This window comes from Euwallacea similis, chromosome 3, assembly GCF_039881205.1.
Source record: "Euwallacea similis isolate ESF13 chromosome 3, ESF131.1, whole genome shotgun sequence".
Taxonomy (NCBI): Eukaryota; Metazoa; Arthropoda; class Insecta; order Coleoptera; family Curculionidae; genus Euwallacea; species Euwallacea similis.
The window spans coordinates 2,134,179-2,154,222 of record NC_089611.1 but is presented as its reverse complement, the minus strand read 5'-3'; the positions used below and the strand labels follow the sequence as shown (position 1 = coordinate 2,154,222).

At 34.6% G+C, this 20,044-nt stretch overlaps 4 protein-coding genes across 6 annotated transcripts in view; 1 reads left to right on the top strand and 3 right to left on the bottom strand.

The window, feature by feature from the left end:
- The window catches only part of Cbp53E (Calbindin 53E), a 61,578-nt gene that overhangs the window by 20,927 nt on the left and 20,607 nt on the right, over positions 1 to 20,044 (bottom strand). For 2 of the 3 annotated variants that reach the window (XM_066406692.1, XM_066406694.1), the window contains exon 3: positions 18,733 to 18,774. The exons of the other annotated variant lie outside the window; for it this stretch is intronic. The gene's annotated coding sequence lies outside the window, so the exon portion shown is untranslated. The remainder of the gene's footprint in view (positions 1 to 18,732; positions 18,775 to 20,044) is intronic. 3 annotated transcript variants of the gene reach the window in all.
- LOC136419620 (uncharacterized) lies at positions 1,926 to 7,364 on the top strand. The gene is made up of 3 exons (XM_066406099.1): positions 1,926 to 2,084; positions 2,136 to 2,489; positions 6,919 to 7,364. Exons 1-3 carry the CDS (start codon positions 2,040 to 2,042, stop codon positions 7,264 to 7,266), a joined length of 747 nt encoding a protein of 248 aa, XP_066262196.1. The 5' UTR covers positions 1,926 to 2,039; the 3' UTR covers positions 7,267 to 7,364.
- On the bottom strand, positions 8,392 to 10,926 carry LOC136420034 (B2 protein-like). Its single transcript, XM_066406696.1, has 2 exons — positions 10,769 to 10,926; positions 8,392 to 8,814 (listed from the first exon to the last, which is right to left on the bottom strand). The coding sequence occupies exons 1-2, from the start codon at positions 10,820 to 10,822 to the stop codon at positions 8,458 to 8,460; spliced, it is 411 nt and encodes a 136-aa protein (XP_066262793.1). The 5' UTR covers positions 10,823 to 10,926; the 3' UTR covers positions 8,392 to 8,457.
- On the bottom strand, positions 17,286 to 18,455 carry LOC136419684 (B2 protein-like). The gene is made up of 2 exons (XM_066406211.1): positions 18,411 to 18,455; positions 17,286 to 17,657 (listed from the first exon to the last, which is right to left on the bottom strand). Exons 1-2 carry the CDS (start codon positions 18,453 to 18,455, stop codon positions 17,286 to 17,288), a joined length of 417 nt encoding a protein of 138 aa, XP_066262308.1.

Here is a 20,044-nt window from a genome sequence, read left to right as displayed (position 1 = left end):
GGAACAGATTCTGTGTATCTGAGTGAAATCACTAATTTATTCTAGATACTAAATCCTTCCAAGACCTCTTACATTTCAGGCATCTCCAGTAATTTAATTTGGGAATACCTCATGCTCCGTTGTGGTACAATTCCAGTCTTAGCCGGAAAACGTGTTAATTCGGCTCTAAAGAGAATTGGGGTCACTTCTCAAGAATTCAATTATCAGACGATGTGCGGTGGTTTTAACCTGAATTATCTTGAAAATGTTATTACCCTCATATTGCCATGACATTGTTTCTTGTACAATATGGTTAGAGTAATTATAGAGATGATCCCTCAAAAGGACATTCAGGGATAAAATAATAGTCTTGGGTTGTCCAGAAAAGCATTGCGCATTTTGTAAATGAAAGACAATTTTTTGCACTAAAAATTACAACTTTATCAATGTATCTATTGCTCATTTTGTTCTATAACATTTCTCCATCTTTAAGGCAATTTCATGGCACCACATTAACTATAAAAATCAAATTTTTTTTCGGCTAAAAACTAGCCCAGTATGTTCTTACATCCCCATCAGTCGCCAAGGTGTTTCCATTAAGGGCATCTTACAGCGATCGCAACAGGTGAAAATCAATGGTGCTAGGTCTGGGCAATAAGGTGGATGTGGCGACATATACCGTTCAAGTTGTAGCAAATTTTGACGGATGATTAAACTTTAAGTGATTGACTATTATCTTAATGGAACAGGACACCTTTCCGAGTTACCAATACTGGATGCTTTTTCTTGAATCAATTGTACGGTTCCTTGGACGGAGTTCAAAATACACCACACTTTTGAAATATTACCAGACGAATAACTTGACTTTTCTTTGGTAAATAATTGCTTTTGGAGTGTTATGGGCTCGTTCATTAAGCTTATTTTAAGATCTTTTACGTGCGATATTGTTGTAGATGATCCATTTTTCCTCGCCTGTTATTGTACGTTTCGGAAGTACTATTTTAAAGAGTACCTTGAGTTCATTTGGCATGGGGAGACTTTATGGGCAACCCAATGTTTTCATTTTGCTTTACTTTGAGGCAGTGTAAACAGGCAAAAACGCTTTCATGTGAAAGCCAAATGTTCTGCCTTCGTGGGCAGTTTTAATATCATTTTTCATGTAGATTTTTTACCGGATAAAGCCTTCAGCGTTATGAGGCAGCTCAAAGAGTACCAGCTTTCAACAAATTTAAATATAATTTTGTCAACACAGATATTTACCAGGATGCAGTTAAAGTTCATTTCGAGCTTAAAGAATGGAATAAAAAAGGAAACATGTAGAATTTTTCCATTAATTCTTCCTGTTGCTGCGTTAAGTAATTTTTCTCTCCTTGAGCCCATTTTTACCTGGAGCTAGAGGCTTGAATTTTAGGCCACAGTTTTATGCATAATATGCTAGTTTCACCGTCCACTATAATGGAGAATAGAGCGCTTAATCGGTTCATTGGCCTCAATTCTTGCGATATGTGCATGAGAGGAGGAGCCCCCGAGCTCAGATAAATAAACCAGTTAGACAAAATGGCCTATGATTGATAATTGGGATGTTTATCGCGAATATTTTTTGATCCTTTATAGCACAGCAGGTCAATGAATCATCCTCGGCCTCATATGATTATTAATGCGATTATAGCATTAAAATACGTTAGGTAGTACTAGAACAAATTTGAGAAATCAGGACCGGACGACTACCTCTGTTAGCAGCGATTCTAATTATCGATCATTGAGCTGCTCTGATGCAATAACCTTGAATGGGGAGCGCCTACAAAAACCAGCATCAACACACAAAAAAGCTGTGTTTACGACGATAACACCATAATTAGATTAATCCCAGCACCACTGGCCATTTGAGCTTATTAAATTCAACAACTTAAAGTTCTTTGATGGCATAGGCTTTAGGCAAAATAGCCTTATTATCCAATTGAGGAAATTTGGTATAAAAAGGGTGCCAACCTGGATGTTGAGTGCAGTAGTGAAGCTACGTATTTTCAGTCCATATTAGTGATCCTTTAAATTCAGTGAAAATGAAGGTGATTGTCGCTGCCATCTTCCTAGTCACATTGGTCCAGGTAAGAAATATTTCATCTTCAACTAGCAAATTCTCACTCGGTCACCTTTAGGTCAACTCGCTGACCGACAAGCAAAAACAACTTCTGGCCCAACACCATAAAGAATGCCTGGACAAGTCCAAGGTGGACCAAGCCATTCTCCAAAAAGCTCGCACTGGAGATTTCGCCAATGACGTCAAGTTGAAGGACCACATTCTCTGCATTTCCCAGAAAGCTGGATTCCAGAATGCCGCTGGAGCTCTCCAAAAACAGGTGATTGATGCCAAATTGAAGGAGGCTGTAGGTGGAAACGAGGCCAAAGCCAAACAGCTAAGCAAGGACTGTGCAATTGCGAACGCCGATCCAAAACTGCAAGCTTACAATGCTTTCAAGTGTCTCTATCAAAAGGGACAGATCAACCTCTTGTAAGGAACTTCTCAGTTCTAATAATTTGGTGTTCATATTTATTTGTTAACACTAGAAAATTTATGTTATTTACTTGCTGAGGGTGGACGATAATAATAATAAATCTTCATTCACCAGTAGATGTAGCGGTTTCATTTGAAACATTTTTTCTTGCTCTTAGGGGAGCTTTTGACGAGAGAAGCGTGTGCGAGTGAAGGAGAGCAAAAGAGGTTTGGCAAAAGTAGCAAAACTCCTGTATTGTAGTAGGCAGCTGGGAAGGACTGGTTCCTTAGATTTCTGTTCTTCAGGTAGCCAAGAATTAGACCACTTGAGTAAAATCTCGAAAAAATAAAAGTTCGTTATCTTTAACCATTTGAGAAATATTTATGTTTCTTTGTTCAAACTTAAAGAGAGATCTTTCTATTTTTTTTTTACAGGTAAAACGATCAAACGTTTCTCTCTCATAATTCTGAAAACATTAGGCGTCTATAATTCTTTCCTACGTAGGTTTTTTTCTATGTAGAGCCACCTCTATAACCATTAATCATTCGCCGTAGCAAACTTTCCCTTGCTCTATTTTTGAGAGACACCTGGGATAATTTGAAACTTTTATAAAGGCAGTTTTTTTGGCCTGATCGTTTGTTGTGGATCCTATATTAAACTCCAAGGGTTTTAAAAATGTAGTTCAACCTGTTATGAGAAATTTTTTAATTCGTGAATCATCAAAGTATTTCGTTCTTTGGTATAAAGTTCTCACAATCTATGAAAGACAGTGTTGCCCGACGAAATGATCAAAATAAGAAACATTAATTGTTTGTTTTCAAGCCCTACTTGAAGTTTTTTTAAAAAGCTTTAATTTCCAAAATTATCATGAGGTTTTCAAATTCAGAGACATGAATAGTTGAACATAGCATTCTTTGATTTTTGGCTTTTTTTCCAGACTCCTTGGTGCGACCCTGTCTTTTGCAATGTCTATAGTCTCACAATTATGTATTTTGAAAAGAAACTCTATAAACTTCAGTAGTCAGTCTGTGTAAACCAGTGACGTACCTGAATTTCCAAAACTAACATGAATTTTCAAGAAATCAGAAAAATAAATAGAATATATTTTTCCTGGTTATGTTGGTTTCTCCACGTCTTTTTTGTTTTAAAATAGTTTATTCAAGGCAGTGGTGTAGATTAGTCTACAATTTCCAAGATATCACGGTTCAAATTGGAAAATTAAAAAAATTAAATTTCCTTTATTCGTATTTTCAGGAAAATTAACAACTTTTTGAGATTTTATTTTATTTTATATTGACTAATTGGGTTCCTATAAAAATCTTGCGCAACTCAATAGAGGTTCTGGAGCTTCGAATTTTAATGCATTTTCAAGCGATCCTTTCGGCGATTCATTATTGTCGAAAAACGTCCGCAAGAAAGGCGACTTTCCTCTTTGGTTTGGATAACTCTAGCTATTCTTAAGATACCTGATAATTTTGCTATTTCAAAAAATTGGTTCATTCTGCAGTCGCCTATTCCTTGCAACTTTTTTCCTAAAAATGAGAAAAATAAGTCGAGCTTTTATAAGATCCATGGATTTTTTCCCAAAAAGAGAGAGTTAGAGAAAATTAAAGTTTAAATATCTCTAAAAATTCTGCAGCTACTGTTAAATGTATTACTATTTCAAAAAATTTCCAGTCACACATCAGACATTCGGAATTTCTCTCCCTACTTAAAGGCCCATAAAAGTCTCAAGACGATCTCAGGAATTTATCATCCCCTTTATATGTCCAGTCTCTTAACCCTATGAAATTACTCGTCAAAACAAGATGGTCAATGGCTAGACAAACAAAAACTTCTTGACCTCAATGAAATTAGGCCAAGAAATAAAAGATAAGAAAAATCTTCCGTTTTCACTGTTTTTTTGGGCCATTTATGTCTTGTGGCAAAAATATGACTAAATGGGAAGAGAATGGAATATTCCACGTCTGGATCTGGAAAATATATTTGTCCCCTGAGGCTTTTCTAAAAGTTTAACGCCGTTCGGGGTGGAAAACTGATGATCCCAATTTAATTTGATTTATGCAAAGTGTGCTTAAATCCTAAGGCAAGGGGATAATTAAAAAAGATTCCCTGAAATAGAATGAGAAAGTCTTGAATGAAACTCTCCGCAGGTTTGATGATTGATGGTGTTTTATTGATTAAAATATAAATAAATAAGTAACAAATAAATTCAATTACAGAAGGTTAATTATGACTTTTTCATAGATGCATTTGAAGCAATTGAAAGCCTAGAGCTTTGGGTCAGGGTTAGATACTGCGCACTCCCTGACTACATCCCTGGCCCTAGCATCATCCTCCATAAGAGCAGTTTTTGCTTTTGCTAAAATCACCTGTCTTTGTAATACTCCAAATTCAGTCTGGAAGTCAGTTTTTTTGACAATGCATAAAATGTGGTCTTTCAGCTTATCATCGTTGGGTCCTGTCCTTAGGAACTGTCCAGTGCGAGCTCTTTGGAGAATGGCCTGGTCTACTCTGGATTTGTTGGCATATTCCTTGTGTTTCTGGATTAACAGCTCTTTCTATTTATCGAACAGGGTGTTGATCTACAATTTTTGAGGAAAAAAGAAGATATTGTTCATCGAAGAGATGGTCAGTTGAAGGATGTTGCAGATGATTGAGTTATTTAGCTATAAAGAGGCAGAGAAGATACTGAGATCTTCGCTTCAATTTTCTATGCAAATAAGACTTTTTTAGTAAATGAATAAGGACCAGGGTTAAACTCATTAGAAGAATGGTAGCAAAAGTCAATTTCAGCATGTTGAATGAAATTTTAGATTCACTTGTGTAGAGAAGAAGTAACTTTCGGTACTGCGAAAACCCAGTCATGTGATCATTCTTTTTGTATTAAATCTTCTCAATTGGATAATAGGTCTTATCTATTATTCTTTATAATTTCCAGAGTGTTTTGACTGGTTTTGACCGCAACTTAATTTGCCTTAGGTTTTAATTTCCGGACTGAGGGTTTAGAAAATGGAGATTGATGGACGTTTTTGAAATATCGGATAGAATTTTTGATATGCTGCCAGAAGAGCAATTGTAATTTATTCTCAAATTGCTCTCATAAAAATTAAATTTCTCTTCTACAGCCATCAAAGAGGATCTTACTGTTCCACTACAGCCATTGCTAACATCAATACGAAGAATCAACGAGAACTCCTGAAAAATGGTCATTTTTTAAATAAGCACTCATCGATGTATTTGACAATATTTTCTAGAAAAGATTTAAAATTCATATGGAAAAAATCTTTTTCAGATATTCTCTATTGAAACCTGGGGAGTATCCAAGCTCAGTTTCTGAATTCGTAGAAAACCGGGTTTAATTGATACATTACAATACTATCCGGCCTTAACAAAAACCTCTGGAGAAAGTTTGAATCATTTCATGACACTCTACAGAGGTTTTTTTGGAGCTAAGAGGATCCTATCAGAGCCGCGAAATCCAAATTCCGGGTTTCCAGGAAACCAGGAATTAAAACACTTCCAACTTAAAATTTTATCGCGAAAACCTGAAATTTGCAAAAATGTAACGAAAATCTCTGGACAAGGTCTAGAGAACTTTATGAAACTAAAGGACAGAACGAATCTGATTTTGAGTAATTTTCATTTTGTTTAGGATTCGTTAGCGTTAAAACGGAAAATGGAATGTGCCTAAGTCTTGTTAGGAAAGAATTTTGTCATTCCCTCAAGGAAAAATGGAAAATTAAATAGAATCAGAAAATTATTACACTTGTACTGTGTTCCAGGTTTCCTAATTCCAATTTTCAACTCAATTAATTTTCCTGAGTTCGGGAGAAGGTGAGCGAGTATGTAGGAATTTCTGCTTCGTTATCATAACTTTCTATGAGAAAATACTCTCTTGCTTTTCGTATGGATATTATATGCAATAATAGAGGTCCTATACCCTACATGTTATCAATATAATCTTATGTGGCAAATTTAAGCACGTTATTTTCTTGAGTCATATGACCCATTCACATGACCAAACAGATTAGCACAATATGTTCTTAACGATATAATGCCAATGACCCTATTAGCTACTAGGCCTAAACCACCAAAAACCCTCTGAATCTGACTAAAGTCGTCTAACGCACTTCAACTAAAGTCTTCATCGTTTCCATTACTCATAACTGCATTAAAAATGTTTTTGTTTGAACTGACAAAATCATAGAATTGCTGTAACATAAAGTCACAATAAGACCTATTATCCAATTTACCAATCTTACTATAAAGAGCAACAGCCGCTGGTGTCTTCGTAGTACCAAGTTGCTTCTATGATTGTTGGTTCATCCAGATTTCCAGCCACAATGAAGTTCGTTCTTGCAGCAATTTTCCTTACAGTTTTCCTCCAGGTAAATAACACTTAAGAAAATACGTCAAATATTAATTATTGTTGTCTCATTTCTAGGCGGCTGTAGGGCAGCAAAAGCAATTAGCTCAAGTGCAAAGAGAATGTGCAGAGAAATCCAAAGCGGACCAAAACGTCCTACAAAAAGCTCGCATTGGAGACTATGCCAATGACGAAAAGTTAAAGGAGTATCTTCTGTGTATGGCCCAAAAAATCGGCTTTCAGACCGACTCTGGATCCCTACAGAGACAGGTGATTTTGACCAAACTAAAAGCGGCCCTTCAAGGGGACGATGCAAGAGCCAGGGAGCTGGTCAGGCAATGTATAGTGTCCAATTCTGACCCGAAGTTACAGGCTCTAAATACTTTCAAATGTGTTTATCAGAAGGCGAAAATCAATTATTTGTAAAAGTTTTTTTAAAATGTTTTATGCGTTATTTATTGACATTTATCAGGATGTGTTGTATTGTAAAGGTTCAGGGATAAATCGTCATTTATCATAAATAAGTTGCGAAACTTATTTTTGCAGTCGTTGATTTTAAATATTAAAAAATTCTTATATATTGCACAAAATTTCCTTCTTTTTCAGGTTGACTCACATGCACCATTCCAATTCGAAGAACTTCCGTTTTTCCGATAGTATATTCGAAACACTTTCCCTAGAGTCATAGAGTCATACATATGGAGTCTGTACATATACACCACAAACAATTTTGAATAATTTACTCCTGTTTTTGAGGACGAGACCTAGCGAGAGCTAGGAATTGTTCCAAAAACCTTCAATAAATTATTCGCCCCGCATCCAGTTTGATTTCCCCCAATAAAAACTTTCGCAGGTCTGGATTAATAATTCAAACAAAAGGAAGGACGTCAGGCAATATCGGAAATTTTGAAACGTTCAATTTAAAACTGGGGGAAGCTTTTAATACTCGTGGAATATTTATTAGTTTTTAGGGTATTTTTAGCCCGAGGTATTTCCATTACTATGTACTACAGTTATTACCCAAGACAATTACGCTTTAGCATCTACTTACTGATTCAACCCTTCGTTTTTTCCCTGGAGAATTATAGCATCAAAACAACCCCCCATACACCAACATGTAATTCAAAGCTGAACGTTCATCATAATCGTATTAGGATTTATTAACACCTATTAAATGACACTATTTATACAATCACTCCAAAACACACGCTGTTTAAGGAGCCTAAGCGTATAGATATATTAGAGAGTTCAGAGTAAGAGCCTAAGAGGTATAATGAGTTCTCCTCTCAAAATATCTGGATCCAATCCTAACTATCGCTGTCATCGAGACATGAGCTTCATTATCACTTTGAATGAGCACCATGCAACCATTGCATTGCAGCCACATGTGGTTCACTGCCATACTTTCTAGAGAATATGTTTGACTTTAGATCAGGTCGTTTTTAAGCTATCGGAACCCATGGATATGAGCTAGTTCCAGGTTCACGGTCACTTTGTTCTTGAGACCTGTGTCTCTCCCATTTACAGATTATCCGCCAAAACAAACACCCATTATGTACCTCTTAGAATTTATTATCACTTAGCATCTAACAACAAATACTGACTCATTCCCACATCCTAAAATACAGTTAAATGAGTGGGGGTGGTCTCATAGTAACACTTGAAACTGTGGAAAGCGGTTTCCTGAGGGCTGGATTGGGCCACCAAGCACTTCTGGGCTATTTGATTGGCTGTTTCCTGATTTCCAAGGGCTCCCCCTAGTTTCTGCTTGACCACATCAGCTAGGATTTCTCCAGCATCGTTCTGGAACCCGATCTTTTTGGACATGCAGAAGGTGAAGGCCTTCAGTTTATCGTCTTCGGTGAATTTGCCTTGGCGAGCTGCTTTGATCAGTTCGGGGTTAACTCCGGTTTCGGCCACGCAGGCTTTTCCATTGGTCAGGATTTTTTGCTTCTGTTCATCGGTTAAGTCGGCCTGAAGAGGAGGAATGGAAATATGCAGAAGTAGAAAAAAATTACCCATTTCAGTTTTTTATGCGGCTAATCAGAGCAACCCTGCCTAGACTCAATCTAGGGACCTTTGGTGCTCTTACTTTTATGTAAAATTTTCCTGGCTAAAGTTTCAAATTAAGAAATCTGTTATTTTCTCTTTCAAAAATGTTCAATGGCACTTTCTGCAAGTGGTAAATCATGAGTGAAAGTCGCAACTTTTAATGTTCATTTTACTACTTTAGTCGAATTCAAGAGTCGCTAATGCAGTTGGAAGTAGTAATTTATTTCTGCCTTCAATTAAAGCTGAATGACGTCTTTGTATGAGGAATCATTGAAAAGGTTGCTAATTGAATAAATGAATACTCTTGAGAATTATTCTCTACTTAAGCCTTAGGGGTTCGTCTAAAGCTTTTAAACACGCTTTGATGGGCGAAGCATTTGGATCGATTTTATGACCAACCTCCCCTCAATTTTCGACTGCTGGAGTTACCTTGCTTGGAGAAAGGCAACGGAAAGAAATCCAGAAAGTTGCTAAATATGTGTAAAAATTCTTTCTAACCCCTAAATCGGCCAATCTCGGCCGGCTCCCTCTTCATTTTAGGGACACTTTTAAACTTGCGAACCCTTTTAGAGTAGGTTCATAGAACCCATTGAGAGAATTATTTATATGTATTTTTTGGTCAATTTCGTCAACAATTTTCCGAGATATAAAAGGTCAAATTTTAAAAATTTCAGAAAACTACCCAATTTTTTATCTATCGTTTTTGGCAACAATTCAAGTCCGATGATGACCATTGATATTTCACTTGGCTTCATGCAGGCTTAGAAACTAGGATGCTTGTTTTAATGCTCCTCCAAAGTGGCCTTAATCAAATTTCCTCAAAATTAATAAAACGGAAACTAAAAATCAACAACGGCAACGCCTTCTTTTAGTCTGACTGTAAATTAAAGGAAATAGGCAGACAACCCGCCATACACCACCGTATGTCGCATTAGGCATTGCTGCCAGTTCTTCTGGAGCTTATTTCCTGATTTTAATTTGGCAGAGCGTTATCAGGCTCCATGAGCTAATTTCCGTTACGTATGTAATAAGTGAGATTGTATTGCCGTTTCGTATTGATTAGATATCAATGTACATATGTACAATTATTCATTAACTAACAGTTCTTAGATTTTTCAAATTCAAGGGCGAAGAACATTTGGCTGATGAGAAAGAGTTCGTTTAGACGCAAAAGAGAATGAAAACGATGAACGTTTAGAATTGAAAAAAAAAGCGAGAAGAGGTAAGTTGAAATGGAGGAAGGAGACGAAAAAATTGAAAAGGAAACACTGGAAATTTGGCTAAAAACTTTAGTGAGGGAAAATAAAAAAGAAAAAAAAGACGTTGATATAATGACGAACAAAATGGCATACCTACTTATATAAAGGAAATTGATTTGAAAACTTGACTTGACTATTGAATTAATAGGGGAATTTGAAGATCTTTATGATAAAATAAATGTGGAAAAAATTAAGCAAATATGCAGTCTCAAATTTCAATGTTCTTAAACGAAATAAAAAAAATTTTCCGGACAATTATCATTACTCAAAAATGACATAAAAGAGAAAAAACTAAAGCAACTAATCCGCTTCCCTTTTTACCGTACCAAATTAGCACTTTTTAATACCGTCAATCTCAATTACACTATAATTTAATTGGAAATCTTGACAAATTAATCCATTCAAACCTCGGACAAAAAAATTCCTATAATTATAAGAAGTGCAGGCCCTGACCTTGACCATAAAACTATTACTCAGTTGTTTCTAATAATGGTGTTAAAGCAAAAGTATTATTTACTAATATCAATGCCTTAAACAGTACTATTATGCAATCATAAAACCACTATTTTTTACCAAAATATAATCACTCAAAAGGCTATCAAAAAAACTGAACTTACGTTGGCGGAGAGCAAGCTTCCGACTAAAGCCACAGCAACAATAATGGTTTTCATGGTGACGATTTTTTTAAAATTTGACCTTAACTGGAGGAAATCTATAACTTGAATGAATAATTCTAATGTACAAATATCGCTTTTATATAGGTGCAAATTTTGCGATCTCCAGGTGATATTCCCACCCATTTACCGTAACAGGAGGCTACTCAAATGTGGACTTTGACCGATTTTTTTCTCAGGCTTTTCCCATTTTGGACTGTGGTAAAGATGGGACGGTCAAGTGTGAATGTTGGTGAATGGATGGACTTTGGTTTAGAGCAAGAAACAATGGTCGTAATCTATGGGGAATTATAATTTTTTGTCATTGGATATTAATTATTACTCGGAATATAGAAAAGTCAGTCGGTAATCATTGAAGCTTTGAATTGAATTTTTTATGACGAATTTTTTTTGCTCTCAATAAGCTCAAAATTTATCTCAATAACATACAAATTCTCGATATTCCAGTAGTGTGAATTGGGTTGTTTCTGCTGGTAGAACTTGACAAAGGCTTTATTATTGCATACATTTAGTGATGTAAATTATACGGAATTAGTTCTCGAAAATTAAAAAAATGGCCTGTTGTTATATTATGATTTTAACATAAATGCATTTGTTGATTTTCTACAATTATTTAAAATAGAAATTAGAAATATTGTTTTGTTTACAGTTTGCCAATATGTACAATGTATAAATAGTCAATTGAAACCACTTTTAATGAGCTTTTATTAAATTATATATCAAAGTGCGATTGATACTTTGAAGTGTTTGCCGAGAAAATAGTTTTTTCTGCTTTATGAAATGCGAGGGTCAATGCAAAGGCGTATGTTAAATAAATGTATCTATTTGAAAAAATTAAAAATGTTTTTGGAATTTTTAGCGTACAATGAATATGAAATAAGTAATAAAATTCGAAAACGGAAATTTGTGAGCAATGCGATAACTCAACTTTCAGAATTCTAAAATCAATCCAAATATCCTCTCAGCAAAAGAGAACTCCGAGCTTTCGAAGCCTACCAGGGAAGCATTGGGTTTTCCTTGGATTTACTGGCTTTTCCTGCATTTTTTACGTTGGTTTTCACCTAAGTTTCTTTCCTTCAAGAAGTCACGTAATTTTTTATTTTTCTCAATTCTCCTGCAAATTTCCATTTTGTAACTTTATTACCTACTTCACACTCATTGCACCTACTCCTGCATAAACGCTTTTAATTGAAAATTTAAACCACATATTTCTCGCAGAAAATGACTCTTCTGTCATATATAATAATTTATATTACATATAAAATAATAAAAACGTGAAATTTAATGGACCAATTTGACTGCATTGGTATATGTTAAAACCAATATTTGAAAACCGGTTTTAATTGTTGTTTTGGGACGACCCTGATGAAACAAAGATGAAACTAAAAAAAAGGTGTAATGGAAGAAACTGATTTTATTTCAGGGTCATATAATGAGTTTTTGATGATTTAGATATTTCTTAAATAGCTCTCATTTAATCCTCGGTCCACTATTACTCCGATTTGCAAGAGATTATGTAGAATAAATATTTCAGGTTTACAAAAATAATATTAAACTGTTTAAAACACAAACTAACAGCCTAAAAGCTGCTAAAAAATGTAGGTTTTGTTAGAGAATTTCCCTTGGGGTAATAATCCATGTCCTGCACGCTTCTGGCTTTTCATTAGTTAATTTTCGCAATTTCTCAAATTTAACTGTGTGCTGCTGACTTGCTAAACCCGAAATTTTCGGAATGGACATACTCAAAACCACTCAAAAACCCATTAACGTACTAGCAGTATTTTCGAAATAATTTAATAATTTCTGAAGGATAATAATGTTACAAATTGGTGCAGATTTTGACGTGAATAACTTATGCTACGTACGCTTCTGGTTTTTCATAGCTGATCCTCTAAATTGCAAGGTCTAACAATGAATAAAATCACAATTTATTCTATGTTGTTGTTTCCACACACATTACTCTTTGTTTCCCTAACAAACTAGAATTTACTTTGGTACTGGCCTAGACGAAGATAAATAAATTTAATTTCAGTAAACCAATTCGTGTTAAAATAAACAGGAAATACATACTTGAAGTACCAAACGAAGTGCTGCTAGAAAAATCTGGAAAAAACCCGACTGTAAGTGCAAAGCAGAGATTTTATATTATGTCTACTTAGAGAGACATGGGGGAAAACACGCAATAAGGGATAATGGACAGGATGACTCAAAGCCCCAGAAAGATTTGATCCAATTACCTTATTAGTTCTAATTAGAGTTAACATGCAAGTTTCATGTTTTGCACCCAAAAGAAAACCAGCAAAGAATGAAGCTAGAAATAGATCTAAAAATACTCTTATAAGTAAATAGTAAGTAAACATGTAAGTTTCTCACTACTTTCATATTTCAAAATAATTGACACGCTGATAGCTTTATCACAGGGATAATTCCCGTAGAAACGAAGGAATTTATCCATATATGTTCGTTATCTGCCAGATAAATTTTCCTTCATAGCAGGAACTTTTCCCTAAAGGGCTCTACAGATGAAATACATAAAACATAAAAGATTTCAAAATTCCCTGCCTTTGCATATTTACACTTGTAATTACTTTCAACGAAATTTCTTCAATGTGCTATTTACTTAGAAGTAAATTGAGTTTTATGCTGAGCATATTTGTAAATTTGTGCAATTATTAAAACACGCAAAAAATTAGTTTGTTTGAAAAGTTCCAACACCATTTGTAATTTTTTAATAAAAATATTTTTTCTTTTGATTCGATTGTGAACTTTGAGTTTATTTTTGTTCATGTGTGTTATTTATTGGTATTATTAATTTCTAAGATTTGTCCAATGCTAAATGAAACAATTATAGTATGAATAAGGTAAACAGTCTAAAGTGCAAATTGCAACTTTAAATAATATTAGTGCTTCCATAATAAATATTTTAACTATTATCTATCGGTTTCTAGAAATGTTTATATATAGAATAGCCCTGAAGTCGCGTCCTGCATGCCTCTGTATCTATAAAATATTACCGTATTCGTAATAAATTTAAAATAAAGCACCGCATGCCTCTGTCTTGTATGGAAAACCAAAGGATTTTATTTTACTCTTCATGCAAAATAAAGCGCAAGAATTTCAAATATATTTTCAAAATAGATTTTTCTCGAACAGAAATATTCAAGAAAATAGGTGTTCCAGAAGTTTTAAGTGGGGAGGGTGCCCCCAGGGAGTGGTGGTCGCTAAGGACCCAATGAAAACGCTTTGCCCCCTCGCCCCGCTCCACTTTAGTACCACCTTTTACTACTGTTAGGGTGATTGAAATTAGAAATCTTGAAAATAGCAAGAGATGTAGAATCGATTAGTTTTTTTATTTTAAAAAAAGAATTAATTTTTTGACATCGTTCTGAACATCATTACGGCGTGTTACAGTGAATTCTTGGTCTTTTAACTCGCTTCTCTGTTTGTAAATTTCCATAACCATTCATGATTTATTGACTGGAATAATTATTACGTGCTTATTTCCATCATCCTATGCGTGCTGATACATAATCTATTAAACCTCCTCAAAGAAAAGCGACACTTGCTAATTACGCTGCTAAGACAAACCTATTAAGGTAGCAAACAACACGAACCATTAAAACCATAAAGGTTATATTATTCACGGTTTGCAGGAGAGCAGGGCTACCCCGTCCATTTGTTTTCTCCAAATATGTAAACTCGGGCTTTTTGCTTCGCAGCCTTTGTTTCCAGTAATAAATTTCCTCCAGGAATTATGAAAATTCTGCCAGCCCGGTTTCTTCGTCAATTTATTACGAGTATTAGATTTAGTTTCCGCAAAGCAGTCTTTGTTTTTGTTCTCCTAAAAGAAGTTTTAAGTGGGAGCTTTACTCATCTCCATGATGAAGCTTTTTACAGGAATCTTAAAAGCACATTTTGTACAAAATCATTACGAAACCCATATTAAATAAGCGGGGAAAAATAAGGTATATTTTATGGTACATTAATTAACCAGCAATAGCTCACTGCCCATTATAGCATAATAATGCCGCGTTGGCATTAAATCCGCGTTAAGTACAGCTTTTAATGATAAGTCATTACACATATAGAACTAACAGCAGGCTGACTCATTATAGAATATTTTGTAGTAACCAGAAAATTGAGCGCATCATTAGAAACTAATTAGAGCAGCTCATAATATTTCAAATTGTGTCAGCGAAGGAGTTTCATGAGCAACAATAAGCGTTGACATTGACTAATTAAGAACTCTACATTAATTATATTTTTTCCCTTAGTTTTCAAGTGCAGAATAATTAATAAAACACCAGACTAGCCGGTTGTAAAGTACACAAGTCCCGATGGGTTTTATTTTCAGGGAATAATTAAGCTATTATATTATATAATTTGTTGTAAAAGGTGTGTACACAATGAGTTGGAATAAATAACTAGTTTCTTGACGGTCACGGTGGTCAGCAGGTCGTCTTGTCGATTACCATCATAGGAAGAACGGTTCTTGGAAATGTTTGTTTGGTAATCGCAATTCCAATCATTGGAGCTCTGAATATGTTAACAGTTTTCTCAGGGGACTTGTCTGTGTTTTGGTAACGGGTCCTGCATGTTAATGCCAATCGCATCGAATTCGTAGCTCTATGACGAAAAAGGAGCCTCAAAACTGTGGCAAGCGATGATTCATCCAGTACTAAGTCATTGAAAAACGCTCATTCACTTGGATCTCGTTTTCAAAGAGTAATAAAATTCGATTTACTTCAATTGATCTGCTACTTAATCACCACTTAATTATGCAGATGTGTGACATATCATCGTGGAGATATTTCAGGGAGCGATAGTACTCTGCAAAATAATTAAAAAATTCTTGTAGACTCATGGTCAAGAATGCGCCATTTTCGATATGCAGGGCAGCGAAATTTCACATTTTTTGTTTGCATGGTTTTTGTCACGTAGACCTTGAACTGAATTTTTGAAAATGCAAAACGTCAAAAATCAAAATAAAATTGTTAAAATGCCTGAAACTCAGCCATGACATCCTGGATTACAGACCAGCATATGTAGATCCGTCTCCAATAGATATTTTGGCAAATTCTACGAAAACGGTAAAAGATACGAAAATGTTGAAAGCATAACATAATAAGTGACCCAAATACATAACACCTTGTATACGTCTACCGAGAATTTTTATATTTTCTTGTAGAGGGTCTTAAAGAAAATAGATCTACGAAATTTCAAAATGATCACTTTGTGGAGTACTATCGGCCCCTGAAATATCTCCATGATGATATATTACAGCGTTTATAAAGAGCTGGCAGGAAAATTTTGGCATCATCCAAATATATTATTCCTACCCGTTTTGAAAAATATGAGAATAAATCTAACATGAACGTCAACTTCAAAGGGCGAATCCGATGATAGTTATTAGATAAAAATAAAGATTAATGATTCGTATGATGTTCCGTACACCTGCAACACACCAGCCTTCTATATGAATACTCCAAAAATGAGAAGGAAGCTAAACGGATCTTATTTTGTGTTCACAAGACATAGTGATTATTCGTAAATTTAGCGGAAGAACATTTCATAAATTGTCATATATTCATGTATCGTTTGACATCAAATCTTCATTCTTTCCATAAATCCTGAAAATCAAGCATCTCTAGGTCTTCACCATCATTATGCAACCATACCATAGATAACAAGCCACCGATTCCCATGGCTATGGTCAATACGAAAACAATTAAAACCATATAATGTTATCCTTGCAATTACTATTAAATCGGCTACAAAAGCAAAGGATTTCAATTTTAAAATATCCCATCACCAAGAACAACTTCCTGTCCTCATCGCCATTGTTACAGCCCATCCTCGTAAATCCATTACCGGGAGACTGAGGCACATTGTTAGCTTTAATGAGGCTTATTACCAGATACAAGCACCATGTAATTAAATTATGCAGATAATAATAAAGGGTGTTCATTTAAAAAAAGCTCAAGTAGATGCTGGAACTTCGGGGGCACGTCTAAGATAAATTTGTCTGCTCTTATCTGCATGCTAGTTGTTAAATGATAAATAGCAAATGGCTTAATCAGCACCATGCGTTAAAGGTTCACCGAGTAATGCGAAGATTTTTTTAATGATCCCTCGCTGTATTTAAATTTTTTACGCAATCATGTGGTAACGGAAATTTATTATAGAAAATCGAATGTTAGAAAATTTCTCTTAGGATTTGAAAAACTGAGGAATAACAAATTTTTCCACACCTTTAAGTGGAAGAATTACACAGCAGAAGGTCTAATTTCATAACAATGGAACGATCCCTGATACCTCCGACTCAAATTAATTTCTGCGGTTTCAATTTGAATGATGATTCAATGTCACACCGAAAACACAGCTTTGTCTACCTTTTCAAACACAATTTTAATACCTAACAATGTCTATTTTATTTTGTAATGTGAGGTGTGGTTGTGGCTCATAAGCCAAACATTTTAACATTAAAATCTTTGGGTGCCAAACCTCTTAAACACTTAGTAAACTGGAAAATTGTCTCCTGGACAGTATCTTTCTTGGCAATGCAGTGCTTCATAGAAGTTCGGATCACCGTTTCATTTGGGAACGACTTAAGCAGTATTTCAACAGCTTTATCTTCGTTTATAGTTCCAGAATTATCAATAACACCCAGCACTGTATAGACACATAAGATTTGAGCTTTTAATTTTGGGTCGTCAGTAAACTCTCCATTTACAGCTTTTTCTACCGTGGCAGCATCAACTCCTGATTCCTTGATGCAAGAATCATGAGTCTGCTTCAACTTGTCCTTGTCCTCTTCTGTCAACTTTTTACCCTTAAAAATTGATATTAGTCCAAATCTGACTTGAATAACATTCTCATAATATACAGGGTGTAACATATCCTCAAGGAAATATCTCAGAAGGCAATAGTATTTTTCAAAATAATAAAATATGTTAATAGACCCATGGTCGCAAAAAGACCTTTTTGGATATACAGGATGGCAAAGTTTCACATTTTTCTTTTCAACAGTTTTTATGTTTTCGCTTATATTTATTTTTACTGTAAGAAATTTGATTAAATGTTACAAATTGCTTCATAAAATAATTAACTGAGCAGGCTGATTTTTTTTACTTCCTTTACATTTTTAATTTGCATTCACACACATTTTTGCAAATTCCACGAAAACGGTGAAAGATACGAAAATACCGCAAGAGATAAAAAATCTAAAGAATTGAAGAAGGAATATAAATGTGGTATCAGAATTCACGTAGGGTGTTCCAAAAAAGATACAAAGCATAAAATAATACGTGATCCAAAAAACATAACACCTTGTATATGTTTACCCACAATTTTTATATTTTGTTGTAGAAGGTCTTAAAGAAAATAGGTATACGAAATTTCCAAAATTTGATTCGAGGAGAAAAGTGCAAAATATGAAAAAAAAGTGAAACTTTGCCACCCTGTATATCTAAAATGGTGCGTTTTAATAGTGGGTCTATTAAGATGTTTCTATTATTTTGCAAAGTACTATTGCCTCTTGAAATATCTTCATGATGACATATTACACCCTGTATGCATTACTTACCTGCACCACTAGAAGAGTAATTACTCCTAAAAATAGACACCTCATTTTTTCTCTGCACTGACTTTCGCAATAAATCAATGTGATGTTTGAGATCATTATATACCTATATTAGAAGAGATTTGGGTTGCTGATAAGACATTTGGGTAATGATGCGTGGGTAAGGGCATAGGTATACGCAGACGACTAATGACTTTCCTGCTATATGTTTTTGTATCATTATTGTAGCTGATTACTAATTCTAAAATAAATTCCGCTATATCTCATAACCGGTGCGATCATCACAAATCAGCTTCTCATGCCCACATGGTAACTGAAAACTTACCAGTTCTTCAATCAACTGCTGCTTGAAAGTTCAAGGCTCGACCTGAAAAAAAATTAAGGCGTCCAGTGAATAACCTCTCGTGATGTTTTGGGTGGACTTTGAAAGTATGTATTAAAATATGAGGACGATTGCCTATTTTTTAATTATGATCAATGAGGTTCGATTTTGAATTTCGCTTCATCGTTCATTCATTCAATTCATAATTCATTTTCTGTTCCCGCTTAAAATTAATTTTTCGCCCCGTAAATAGGAATGAGCAAAACATAATTTTTGCTTATATATGACTTTAAAAATCGATAAAACCTTGAGAAAATATGTTTTTTTTTTCTTTATTTAGATATTTACACTGCAACTGGGCTGTCCATGTTACTTAGGACAAGCGACACACTGCATCGCCATTGCTTCGAAATCCCTTATATCAATAGGAATTTTGTCCTTTGCTTTGATCTATTTAATAAAAATTATTAAATTGTGAATGAAAAATATTAATGTGTTGTGGGAGTTTTGGTGTTTGCTGCATCTCTTGAGGTGTCATGGGTTATCCTCATGCAATTGGCAGATTACAAAGACATTTTTTATTCTATATTTTGTACATGTAGTCGAATTCGTTTGTAATCGATAATTGTATCTTTTGGGGTGTTAATAAATATATAGAATTATGTAGGATCACTTCATTCAATTCACTTCTTTTAAAAGAAACTTTCCAAACCAAGGCGGGAACTATAACTTTCATGTTTTGCACAATTTAAAAATTTACATTTCCTAAGGTATCCAAGTTGCATCTGTAAAATTTCAAATGGATTACAAAGCAGCTCAATAAGCTTTACTCTGCCAAGTTAGACCGTTCTATCTTTATTTATCTAAAAGTACAAATATTTGACATAGTTTAAAAATTTGCATTTCCTAAGTTACTGAAGCTGCATCTGTAAAACTTTAACTGGGTTATAGAGCAACTCAGAGAACACTTTCCTGCCAAGTCAGAGCTTATTCTCGCTATTTTTCGAAACGGGACAAATTTTCGAGTTTGGCTTGTAATAATTATTACAAAAGCAACTTCTACGTTTTAGAGAGCTTAAAAATTTGCATTTCCTAAGCTATCAAAGATGCAGCTGCAAGACTTAGTCTGGATCGTAGAGCAATATAAAGAGGATTTTACTACTAATTTAGAGTTCTCTATCGCTATTTTTGCCAAAATTGTAAATTTTCATTTTGGCTGGTTAACGCTTCCATAAAAGCAACTTTCACGTTTCACATATTTTAAAAATTTATATTTCGTGAACTATTGAAACTACATCTGTAAGACTTCCACTGA